General features: G+C 40.8%; 1 protein-coding gene across 1 annotated transcript in view; it reads left to right on the top strand.

Moving 5' to 3' along the window:
• The window catches only part of tm9sf3 (transmembrane 9 superfamily member 3), a 55304-nt gene that overhangs the window by 6155 nt on the left and 35574 nt on the right, over nucleotides 1-13575 (top strand). The window contains exon 2 of the mRNA XM_062519240.1: nucleotides 11337-11532. Coding sequence (XP_062375224.1) covers nucleotides 11337-11532 — 196 coding nt within the window. The remainder of the gene's footprint in view (nucleotides 1-11336; nucleotides 11533-13575) is intronic.

The following is a 13575-nucleotide window of genomic DNA, read 5'->3' as shown; positions in this document are numbered from 1 at the left end:
AGCGGCTGTGGCTGTGTGTGTGAGTAAGAGAGCTTTACGAATACGATGCGTGTTTTAATTTGCGTTAAAAAAAATAATGAAGAACAAAACGCATATGTGGTGCACTGCCACAAATTAGTACAAATTTGTGTGGGAAACACTGTACAGGCGGCGCATGTCATTGCAACATTGCTCTGGAAATGCCCCCGGAATTAATTGAAACGTCAACTTTATTGTACTCAAGGCCAGAAAATGAATAGTGACATCATCGATTATGGCATGTTGCCGCATCAATGCTGACTCGTGCATGCCCCGCATTGCGATGCATCGCCGAATCGATTATTGTTGACACCACTACTGGCTAGGGCTGCGTGTTACAGACTGCTTGTTACAACTAGAAAAGCGCAAACCTCCGCCAAGCAAAAACATAACCGACTCCTAGATCCAGACAGTGATATGGATCACTCCCAAATTTAATCGTTTCTTCCTTGGGTCATTTCAGACCTTCCTTCATCGAAATCCATCCATAACGTTTTGAGTTATCTTCCAGATAGACAGACAGACACGCACACACACAGATGAAAACATAACCTCCTTGGCAGAGGTAATGATGGCTTTTACTGCCATAGCCGTGCCCACTGATAGCTTGTACTGCCATATCAGTGATGGAAGGACCCACCACTAGTCAAATGCGGGTGAATTTGTGCACTGGCAGGTAGATTCGATCAACTTACCAGCCACCAGTGTCTCGTACTAGGGACCATGTATTGTTATTAGTAGCCTGTAAGGGTAAGTTGCGCTGATTTTGAGGTTACAGTTACTTCCTGTGAGTTGCAGTCTCCCCCACATCTTGGGCTCAGCACTTCACTTTTTGACATAAGCACACAAAGTGTATCCACATTCACATGTTGTTCTCTTGTTGATCTTCTTGTGAAGAAGTCTACATATCACACAGATAGGCTATCATACAAAATAGCCTTTTCTCCGCTTTTAAACGGTAGGCTACTAACTACACTGCTCAAAAAAATAAAGGAAACACTTGTTCATAGGAGTATAGCATCAAGTCAGTCACACTTGTGGGAATTGATCTGGCCAGTTATGCAACAGAGGTGTGGTTCAGGTTGACCTGCTTTGATATCAACGAAATTTAATACAGGTGTACTAGAGGGCCAACTGTGAGACGACCCCCAAAACAGGAATGGTTTTACAGGTGGTGGCAACTGGTAATTTTTTCATCTTTATCCTTCTTGACTGATGTTTCACTAGTTTTGCATTTGGATAGGATCAGTGTTACTACTGGTAGCATAAGCCAATATCTGGAGCCTACAGAGGTTGCACAGGTAGTCCAACTCCAGAATGGCACACCAATGTGCTCCATGGCCAGAAAGATTGCTGTGTCTCCCAGCATAGTCGCAAGAGCATGGAAGAGATTCCAGGAGACGGGCAGTTGCTCTAGGAGAGCAGGGCAGGGTGGCAGAAGGTCCTTAACCCAGTTGGAGGACCAGTATCTGCTGCATAGGTGCTCCTAAATGAAAAAATATAGGAGCACTATGAAATTTCCTTGAAAACCTTATTGCCTTAAGCAGGATACAGATCTTTCACAGCAGTGGCAATCCTAAGCCCCTTTCACATTGACCGAATTTAACGCTAAATCAGCCGAATTTAACGTTAAGGCTGTTCCTTTCACATTGACGACACGGGGTGGGGAGTCAACCCGCCGAGGCGTGTTGAATATGAAAGGAACAGAGGTCAACCCCGCTATTAGGGGTGTGTGACTGATGACGTATTTGGCAAGGCAGGAGGTTAAAATACAGGAAACACAAGAGACAAGACAACTTTGCTGTGTCCATATATTATCTAGGCTGTGTCCAACAATCGCGTTTTTTATGCGGAGAGTTCCCTTTTCTCAGCACTTCGGTCAAGTGTTTATTGTTGCTAGGTTACCAAAACCGTCTGCTGCCAGCACGTCTTTTTAGAATGTTTGCCTAATGCTAGATTCTAGTTAACTAGCCAACGAGCTAACTGTCAGAAGAGCAGTTGTTCAGAACTCAACACTCTAAAATATGACTTCAACAGACAAAAGGACCTCATTTGGCATTCAAATAACATAACAAGTGGCCCGCCATCATTTAGAAACTAAACCACGTAGCACTAGCATGACAGTTGTGTTTATCAGTTTATCTCTGAGGTCCAAGGCATGCTTAACGTCATTGTTCACTCACAAATTGCGTGTGACGTGCTGCTAGGCAACGCCTCCCTCCCATAACTCGCCTCTGAAACCGGCTTCAAACAACCCCGGGACCAAAACACGTCTACCTTTCACATTGCGAAATCCCCTGAACCCGCTATTTCTTAAACGCTAATGTATCATTTCTGAATGTGAAAGGGGCTCTAGTCTCTGCTCAAACCCTCCACACACAGAGAAAATGGCTTGTCTGGTTTCTATTTCATATTTTGAATTCACAATTTGTATACATTTTATGCTACAATTCATAGCATTATAGGATCTGCATTATTACTTAAACAAGGCCAGTTATTTCATGGATCCAGGACACTATGCACCCTGATAAAGTCCCCTTGGCCTTTGGAATTCAAGTAGCCCCATGTCAACACTATACCCTTAGCATACTAAGAGTTTGGCATGCTTTATGTCAGTTATTAGCTGTTAGCTAATTAGCTGGTTTCATTCTCATTGAGCTCAATGCAATTCAAACCAGCTAATTAGCTAACAGCATTCTTTCAGAAGCGCATTTGTGAAGTCACACACTGATGTTGGATGAGCAGACTGGCTCTCAGTCTCCCCTTTAATTCATCCCAACGGTGTTCTACTGGGTTGAGGTCAGGACTCTGTGCAGGCCAGTCAAGTTCTTCCACACCAAACTCTGTCATCCATGTCTGTATGGACCTTGCTTGGTGCACTGGTACACAGTCATGCCTATACCATGTGGAAAGCCTTCCTAGAGGAGTTGAAGCTGTTATGGACGAGCAGTTTTACATATAAACGAGCAATTTTGTATATGCACCCCCAAGATAAAAGGGAGAAGGAGGGGTGGAGGGAGAAAACAAACATAAAGTTGAGGGTCATTGGTCGTTGGAACAATGTTATAAAGTTGTTTTCATTTAACCCTCTTGAAATGTCCTGCCTTTTTTGTTTTTGTTCCTGCCTCAAGTTAAAATGTTTTAGAAAATAAATATATTTTTGACTACAATTTCAAATTGTTTGGTCTATATAACATGCATCAGAATGAGTCCGTGACATCACAATATGCAAATGTTTTTAAATTCATAATTTTTACCTTGAATCTTGGGGGAAAAAAAAAAAATTGCCTACTTATTATTTTTTTTTGGGCTGCAGGGATTAAAGTTTTCCGGCACCGTGCCGGAATTTCGGCGTGCGGCCCTTGACCGCGTTCATTTTTAAAAATTATTTATTTGTTAACGCATTCCGTTAAGCTGAATTTCCTTTCCCTGCTCTCCCTCTCATGCGTCACTCGCCCTTATAGCCTACACACACACACACACACACACACACACACACACACACACACACACACACACACTCCCCTTCGTGCACAGCGCGTCTGTCTCCATGAAAACCAACGAGATCATCCCTGGAAGCGTGGTCGCACTGATGCACCTGACGCTGCGGGTGGAAGCATAAATTCTAACGCAAATTTTGTAGACTATGCATGCAACTTTACCAAACAGTATAGAAGTAAACTAATTCTCTTACAATATTTTGAGGCTTCAATCAGACAGCTGAATTTAGGAGGTGAAGTTGTAATATGCATAGCAGGCTATAAGCTGCATAAAGTTTGCTCATATGTAGGGCTGCAGCTATCGATTCTTTTTGTAATCGATTAATCTAGCACTTTATCGATCGATTAATCGATGAATCTGATAAAAAAATGCGTTTTTAAACAACCAAAACAAATCATGCATAACGAGGTATTCATTCCAAATCCAAAATATGGCTCCAAAACTAAACCCATTTAAGTGCCAGTGACAATAATTACAGTACAATACAGTTAAATCAACTTATTGTAAAACATGGATAACATGTAAAACTGTAAATACAAACTTAAATAGTAAAGGCCAGGGTAGGTGTGGTCGGAGCGGTGTGAGGTTAATGGAATTAGCAACTCAGAAAAAGGATGAATGAGGATGGGTATTTATGTTTCCCAATTAAGGCCCAAAGGGCAAAAATAAAGAAATTGTAACAAAAGTAAAAATATCAAAATAAATACTTTTGCTAAACCAAATAAACTGACTTGACAGTCAAACAATATGAATTCAATCAAGGCTCAAAAATAACAATTAACTACACAGACTAATTGAACTAGTCAATAAAATAGCAGAGTATCGTAAGACTTACGTCTCAACAGCAAGTACCTCCCTATCAGACTGAACAAACCAGTTTGAATACTCCTGAACGCACCCCTCAAATTGGACCAAGCAATAGGCTATACGAAATCTCAGCAGGGGTGGTTGCAGACAATACATAGCCTATAAATAAGCTTAGAACAGCCCAAAACAACATTCCAAAGAACTAGAAAATACAAGGAACTAGTAGGAACTAGGAATTACAATTCATTTACAATAACGAACTCCCAGGAAGTCCCAAAATGTTTTTTTAAAAGACGCATTCACTCCAGACTGACGACGCGACACCGGGAGACTGGTGGACATCGGGTAGGACAAACACGTGACAACTTGATAGCCTAATGACGTGATAATTCTTTGAAACTAAATAAACGGAACATTTATGACAAGACGTTGTGTGATTATTTTAACAGACGTAATGTGATTGAAGGGGTGAATGTTTTAAACTGTCGGGAGTTTTGATGTTAGGTGTATTAGCGTAGCCTACGCCTCGCCATGGTGTTTGATTTTGTAGGCCTACATATAACAGCTACGGGAGAAACGGGGAAGGGTCTGATGAATGACTTGTATGACTGATAATTATAAACGGTAGAAGGATAAACGGGAAACATAGACACATTCAACAAACATATACATGCATTGCAACCCGACATAGACAACACACATAATGATGGCAGCTCACTGCCGTGACGGTGGCTACTCGCCCCGTCACACACCTCTGTCGCCATCGCGCCAACTAAATTCAGAATGTATGACGCGCTGGTGTGCTTCCATAGGAATTTAACGAGGCTTCGAGGCAGATGTTTTGCCTCGAGGAATTTTCATAATCGAGTTACTCGAGTAACTCGACGAATCGTTGCAGCCCTACTCTTATGGATATCAGAAATGTCAGTATACAGAATGTATAAATAATTATACGTGTGTGTGTTTCAAATAAAGACAAGCTTTACATCTTGTTAAAAAATCATTAAATAAACAATACATAAATTCACATTTTATGGAAGTGATAAAAAGTGATAAAAAGTTAGACATGGGGCGACCACCACACATTGCCTTCTAATCTGTGGGAACACTGTTATCACTCTTTAAAAAGAGAATCATTTTCCTTTTTTGAATAACTTAAAGGGATAATCCGGAGTGAAATGCACTTTAGATCAATTTTTCGGACTATTGGGAGTACATACGTTGAGTTGACACCAAAATCATGTCATTCGGATGTATTTTGAGAAAGTTCGAGCTCACCGTTTTTAGCCAAAACTCGTTAGCCTGGAAGTGGCTCGGGCATGTCCTTTCGCCGCTACAAAACGCTATTTTTATACCTCTTCTACTGTTCCAAACAACACTACACTTACGTGGTAGTGAGTAGAGGGTCCCTAAAGCCAAACCGAAGTATCCCCACGTCTTTATGTGGTCGGATAGAGAGTCCAGAATAAATTTAATCGAGTCAGTACCTTTACGGAAATGTCGCAGCTGCAGCTAGCAACGTTTTAACAACACTTTATTAACATTTCCGGAAAGGTACGGACTCGATTAAATTAATTCTGAAGACTACATATCATGTTAAACTATTTCCTCTGTCCACAACTGTTTCAAAATAAAAGTCCTCACTGCAATAATACACTATTAACACTAGAAGCGCCAAGCGCCGGTCATTTGACCGCTGACGCGCATTACTAGAAGCGCCGTGTAGGTTTGACCTAGATATACCTAGAACTGCTGGGCTGCGGTCATTTGACCGCAGTGATTACAAAAAAAATTAAATATTTTCACTCGATTAAGTTCCAGGACCCTACGTTCACGACTTAATACGCGTGTTTTGTCACCCAGAATTTTTACATGATCAAAAGCACACCGGTACAAGCTAGTTTAGAGCTATTTTGCGCTCACTTATGTGACAACACTATGTTGTCTCGCGTTCGGCCATGTTTGTCCAGGCTGCTATTCTCTTTTCTCACAGCAGATGTCGAAAGGGCTTCCTGTCAGTCGGGCATGAGAATAATATAAAACATATAGTTTATATATGTGCAATATGTATTATATATGTGATTTATTTTAATAACTATTTTTCATTTACATGGCATAGTCTATGGAGGCGATTTACAGTGGTAAAATGCGAGTTTGTTTTGAAAACGTTGCAACGTTGTTCTAAGAGGCAGGCCTAGGCTACATGTGTAAAAAATATTTTCAGCTGAAATTCGTTGTAGCCTATTTATGTACGAAGGGCGCGTATACCTACGTACGTTCATAGTTGTATATCTTATCTTCTATTTGTAGGCTATCTTTTAAAGCTCAGACTAATGTATAAGCATTTTCTTACATATTTGCTGGACTGACTGAGTAACGTAATGTCAAACACCTATCCAAAATTGTAAGTAATGTCAAGTGGCGCAGCGTTAACACCCCTGACTGCAACGTCGAAGGCCCGGATTCACAATTCGGCAGGAGCGATATATTGTAGCTCATATTGACTAAATTCACTGACCGTTTTTCAACGTTGACGAACAATTAGTTTTTGTTAATGGTTTTTAATAACAAACTATCTGAATTAAACGGATGAATCACAATACTGTTTACCATTAACGAAAAATAATTTCGCCAGCCAATCATTTTCTAATCCAAATTGAGCCGTCATCTGACAAACTTTGGCTAAGCCAGTTAGACTTTTTGCATCTAAAAATAATTATATCATAGAGACACACGCGAAAAATAAACGATAGCCTATAAACGATTCCCACTGGATACACCACATCAGTAGCCTATTGTGCTCGTTGCTACGATAGGCTACACAGGACTCAGTTGCATGTTCTGTAGACATGAAGTGGCAACTAAAGCCATTATCAACCGATCATTCCCCCTCCTCCATACACGTCTAACCAGTTCACGGAGGGGGGGGGGGTCGTTTTGCTACGTGTGTACATGATCTTAGGCTACAGACATCACTGCGGCATAGACTGCCTCCCCACCCCACCCCCTCTCTCTGCCCCCTGCATAGGCTATAGGCTGGTTTGTTGGTTACATGCAACTCGTGGAAGAATGCGCAATCATGTTTCATCGCATATGCGCGTTTCAGAATGTTCAAATTCGCCAGCGTGCGTGTAGTTGTGTGAATAAAAACTAATAGAATAGAATATACTTTATTGATGCCTTGCTCAAAAGGACTTCTGCCATACACAGGTCGGGGATCGAACCAGCAACTATTGGGCGTAGGGGCTGAAGCTCTAACCAGTGGGCTACAGCTCTGCCTCCTCAGGATGTGCAAATGTGTTTTTCAATCCCGAATCCCGAAGTCACATAGAAGTAGCGTACATTGTAGAAACAATAGGCCAATAGCTTTTTTTTCAGCAGACATCGAAACATAGCCTACACATTCCCAAACGGATAATATCTTTCACTCATCATTTTTAATTATCGCGCCTATGCCTGCTCAGCATAGCTGCTCTCTCTATCTCCCCCCCTCCGAGGTAGCTAGACCCTACAAGATCCCTACAAGATTTTTACACAGCCTACGTGTGTAAAAATATTTTCAGCTGAAATTCGAAGTTTTGGCCAAAACATTTACGGCAAGCGAAACTTCAGTGGGGGCAGGGAGGTAGACTTTGTTGTTGGTCTCCCCTAAAGGTCTAAAGCTGCCAGTTACAACTGTCGTTCAAAAACAATTTAGCCTACGATTAGATAGTTGTTTTTATTAAACTGCATGTGTAAAGCTTGATATCATTGGGAGGAATTATTAACCTTATTATTAGCCTTCCAAAGCTTTAAACAGTCTATTATAGTCCCCGTGCCCAAAAATAGCAATCCTATAGACCTGAATGACTACCGTCCTGTGGCCCTTACATCAGCAGTGATGAAGTGCTTTGAGAGTCTAGTGAAAAGGTATATCTGCCAAATCCTGCCCACTTCTTTTGACCCCTTCCAGTTTGCCTATAAAGCAAACAGAAGCAGGGACAATGCAATCTCAGGTCTCCTGCACACCACACTGGCTCACCTGGACAAGGGGAGGGGTAACTATGTGAGGATGCTGTTTATAGATTACAGCTCAGCATTCAATACCATAGTGCCCCTCCGCCTCACTGATAAGATGAGGACGCTGGGGTTCAATACCCAGTTGTGCAACTGGGTGCTCAGTTTCCTCACAGATCGCCCCCAAGTGGTCAGGGTGGGGGGAGGAGTTACTTCAGGGAAGCTGACCCTCAATATAGGCTCTCCCCAGGGGTGTGTCTTAAGCCCGTTGCTTTATAACATCTACACACATGACTGCATAGCCACCAACAGTTCAAACACCATCATCAAGTTTGCAGATGACACTGTGGTGCTGGGTCTCATCTCAAACAACAACGAGCAGGCCTACCTGAAGGAGGTGGCTGACCTAGCACTATGGTGCCAGTCCAATAACCTGGCCCTGAACGTCAGGAAGACTAAAGAAATGGTGGTGGACTTCAGGAAGGTGTCCAGCAACAAACACACCCCAGTTACCATCAGTGGGGAGCCTGTGGAGAGGGTTCCTAGCTTTAAGTACCTGGGGGTTCATCTCACTGAGGACCTCTCCTGGTCACTGCATGCTCAACATCTGACAGGGAAGTCCAGGCAGCGACTGTACTTTCTCCGCCGACTGAGGAAGTTCAAGGTCTCTCCCGCCATCCTAAGGACCTTCTACTCCTCAGCGGTGGAGAGCACTCTTACAGGTTGCATCACGGCCTGGTATGGTAACTGCACCGCACACGACCGGGAGGCCCTGCAGAGAGTGGTGCGCTCTGCAGAGCGGACTATTAAAGCCCCCCTCACAAGCCTGAGGGACATTTACACCAAGAGGGTGGGGGCAAGGGCGGTGAAGATAATGAAGGACACCTCTCATCCCAACTCTAACCTTTTCTCACTTCTACAATCGGGCAGGCGGCTACGTTGCATTAATGCAAGGACGGAGAGACTGAGACTAAGCTTTTACCCACAGGCAGTGAGACTGCTAAACACAGCACATTTTAAATAATTATTTTTGTCCCTTAGACAGAAATGATTTTAAACTTGTATTTATTTATTTATTTTTATACTGCTTTCATTTACTATGTATATTTTCTTTCTTTTACTTCTATGCAGAGCAATGGTCCCTTTTTACATTTCACTACATGTAAAATGTATGTGACAAATAAAAACACTTGAACTTGATGACTAGGTGCAACGACTTGATTATTTTCAGCCGATAACTGAATGTTATAGCCTATTCGTAGATTAACTGCACTCAAACTACCGTGTGTGACATTGATTTAATCATCTTTATAACAATCTCCAAAATATTAAAAACTAATATTCATATTTATTAAAAAACGAAATATATATATATAAAAAAATAGCCTACTACGAAAAAGTTGAAAGTCAAGTTTGCTTAAGGTTTGTTCAAGAACTCTTCCAGAGTTTTTACCTCAAACAACACAAATAAATGAACAGATAGCCTACCTCAAACGTGCTGTATGTCATAATGAAACAACCACAGACTATTTACACGGTTTGACACGAATGAGACATGGCTTAGCCTTAGTGCAAACTGAATCTATGACCAAACGATTTGATTCGTGCACGAAGCGCCATCTAGCTATCATTATGTGTAAGTGACAGCGTCCCAGTCTAAGGACTCAGCGGTCATTTGACCGCCTCACCGCGCTTTAAGTAGTTCACACCAGCACGGCGCTTCTAGTAGGTCGTCAAAGCGGTCAAATGACCGGGGCGCGGCGCTTCTAGGTATAAGTGGGTCAGAACGGCCTGGCGCTTCTAGTGTTAAATCATTTAACCACTGAAACTACTCAACTATTTAACTGTCAGTTATCATCAACTATGCCTCCAGTCAACTATATGAAACCTCCATGTACCTAGCAACCAACATAGCAACCATTGAAATTAAGCGTTTAGGACAGTTTCCATAGCAACCAACATGATCATTCTATAGTAGCTTCTTTATTCCTGATAGTGGGCACCATGAATACCCTAGCAACTACTGTTTCAAAATAAAAGTCCTCAGTAGCAAGTTAGCTAGTTAGCATTGTTAACATAGTTAGCATTGTTATCATTTTTAGCATAACTGTTAGAAATCATCAGCTAAGTTAGCGAGTCAACCTAGTTAGCATTGTTAACATAGTTAGCATTGTTAGAATAGTTGCCATTTTTTTACATAACTACTAAAAATTATAGTTAACATTGCTAGCATAGTTAGCATATTTAATACAACTACTAGAAATCATTAGCAAAGTTAGCTGATCAACCTGGTTAGCATTCTCAACATTGTTAGCTAATAATTTCTAGCAGTTATGTTAAAAATGTTAAGTTAGCCAATCAATCTGATTATCACTGTTAGCATTGTTAACATTGTTAACATACCTGTTAAAAATCATTAGCTAAGTTAGAAGTGTAATGTTTAAGCTATCCACATTCAAATTTTAAATGGTCTACCTTCACACTATGAACTTTCATTAAACTATGCAACCACCATGTTCACCCTAGCTACACCTTAGTAACCATATCTACATTATCTATCTGTACATTTTTGCATTTTCATGCACTGGTAATTCCTTGGAATTGCATTTCTAGTTAAGTTATGATCTATTTTCAATAATATTTTGTCTTGTTGAAGTAGATAAAACATGTTCACTATCACAAATCTTTCATGACCCTGAAAAAAAAACCATCTCTTAGCCCTGGCTACACTAATCCTTTTTACCAAGGTCATAGGTATATTGTTCATTTACAACTGTTTTATCAATTGTGATTTCAGTGTAGACACGGAATGGTGATTATATTGGATATTTTAAGAAATCTAACTTAGATTGCTTATGGATTCACAGTTTTACAACACATAGTGGGTCACTACTTGAACTGTGTACATGCAGATTTGTGAGTGCCCACGTGCGTTTGTCTGGACATCTGTGTTGGTTTGAATCTTTTCCCTTTAAATTGTAATTAAAATTGGTGATTTTCATTTCTTTATTCAGTATTCAGATAAAGAAGAAGTGGTTTTGTGGATGAATACAGTGGGGCCGTATCATAACAGACAAGAAACGTACAAGTACTTCTCCCTTCCTTTCTGTGCTGGCAACAAAAAGACCATCAGCCACTACCATGAAACCCTTGGGGAGGCATTACAAGGCGTGGAGCTGGAGTTCAGTGGTCTAGACATCAAATTCAAAGGTATTTTTACATTTGTGTTCATGAACGGAATTGTATTTTATCATTTTCAGGGCTCCAGACTAACTTTTTGCGTTGGTTGCAATGGTGCGCCTAGCTTTTTTTTTTTTAGGTGCACCAGCACAAAATTTAGGTGCACCTTTTTCATTGCCTCGCCTTTAACGCCAAAAGGTCACCTTTTATCGTGCTCCTGTGAATGATTTTTTAACAATAAGGCGTAGAAAAAGCTTGTCTTTATTTGAAACACAATATATAAGTACGGAAGCCCTGAACCGCAAGTGAAGAAAAAAAAAATTGAGATGCTATCTTGTTATTTCGAGATCATATCTCGTTATTTCAAGACGATATCTCATAATTTTGAGATAATACAGATATGCAAAAAAAAAATAAGATTTTCTTTTTTGTTTTTTCCTTCAAATATTATTTTTGACTTTTTTTTTTACTGCCTCCAGCACTTGCTTCAGTGACGTGTAAATGTATGTGCTCTTGCAAAAACAAACATCCCTGCCCCCATATTCACATCTAAGCCTAGGCACACGTCAAATACACAGGAATAAATATCGGCCTGTTCACATCGGCCCTATTCTGACATCTGATCTGACCGACGTGTTAAAAAATGACCATATGGGCTGATATTATATCAGCAGCCGATATATCGTCCATCGCTACTTCTTACTCTTAGAAAAGCGGCAAGTTTTGCCAATATTAGGCATTTTCGAAACTATGGGTATCGGCATTTATAACGGCCGATAAATATTTTTTTAAATTAATTAAAGGAAACCCGAATACTGATCCTTGATTTACATTTCCAGTGTTGTTGTTGCATGGTTGTCTACCAGAGGGTGCATCTTCTTACTGCAAGACACGCATGCTGCTCGACTAGTTAGTTCAATTTCCTTCACAACGACAAGGAATTGCAGTTTGCGTGAAACTATCAATGATTACGGACATAATACTCATAATAGTCCTCAGTGCTAGACTACAGCAGTCAACAGCAGTAGCCTAGGCCTCTGTGTGGCTCCTTTACGTGAACGAGACGTCATTGAGGATTGAGCGAGTGAGTGTTGAAGTAAACACTCTCAACGCAGATAAATGTCTATAAGCTGTGAAAAAGCTAGCGACCAGATCAGAGTTTGTGTGGGAAACTTATGCATATTTTTAGCAGCGGGTAATTAAATAAAGCTGCAACTTCTCAGACTGTATCTTGTTGTAGGCTAATTGACCCCCGATGTGCCGCCTGCAGTATGAATGCATGAGCCAAACAGCAAAAAAGACAGGCAAATTAGCGGAGTGCTGTGCAGTGTAAAAGTAACTTCTGTTGCGCACAACCTGCAGTTCTGCAGCGGTAATATTACAAAAATCCAAGCGAACAAAATGCAAATATAATACTAAAATTCTGCTATTTACTGATTTGTCCCACCAAAAAGTTTGTTTATTTGTCTCCCCAACTAGCACGGAAAAGTGCAGACACACCAGCAAAACAATTAGCTCTGAGTAGGCTGGGCTTCGCTCTGCTAAGGTTAGAAAGAAGATCGTTCACGACAGGATTTTGGGCTGCACAGATTCGGCACAGATATTGTTAGAATGGTGAAATAGTTGACATGGTTGACAGTTGATTTTGAGGAAGAAGTAGCCAACCAAGCTCAAGTAGCATGCAGCCAGACGGGCCATAGTAGTTGGGAAATTAGGCCGCAAATTATCGGCCGAAATTCGGTCGTCGGAACAATAATAATATTTAAAACTTTTCACTTATCGGCCAATAATATATCGGCCGCCGATATATCGTGCATCTCTCATTTTTATGGTTTCTTGTGAATATTTCAGTACCCAATATGTTGCATCTACTTGTTCCAACAAAGGAACAGCATTCTTCAAAGTGTTTATTAATTTATTTTGTCACTTCAATTTCTTTTGTGTTTATTACGGTATCTATTTTATTTCTGTGAGGACCTTGGGTCAATTGCATTGCATTTAGGTGTGCTATTTAAATAAATATAACTGCTCCACTTTTATTTCATGACTGCTTTGCATTTTAAAAACATAGCC

Source organism: Sardina pilchardus, chromosome 18 (genome assembly GCF_963854185.1).
Source record: "Sardina pilchardus chromosome 18, fSarPil1.1, whole genome shotgun sequence".
NCBI classification, from domain to species: domain Eukaryota; kingdom Metazoa; phylum Chordata; class Actinopteri; order Clupeiformes; family Clupeidae; genus Sardina; species Sardina pilchardus.
This window is presented reverse-complemented; position numbering and strand designations above follow the sequence as displayed.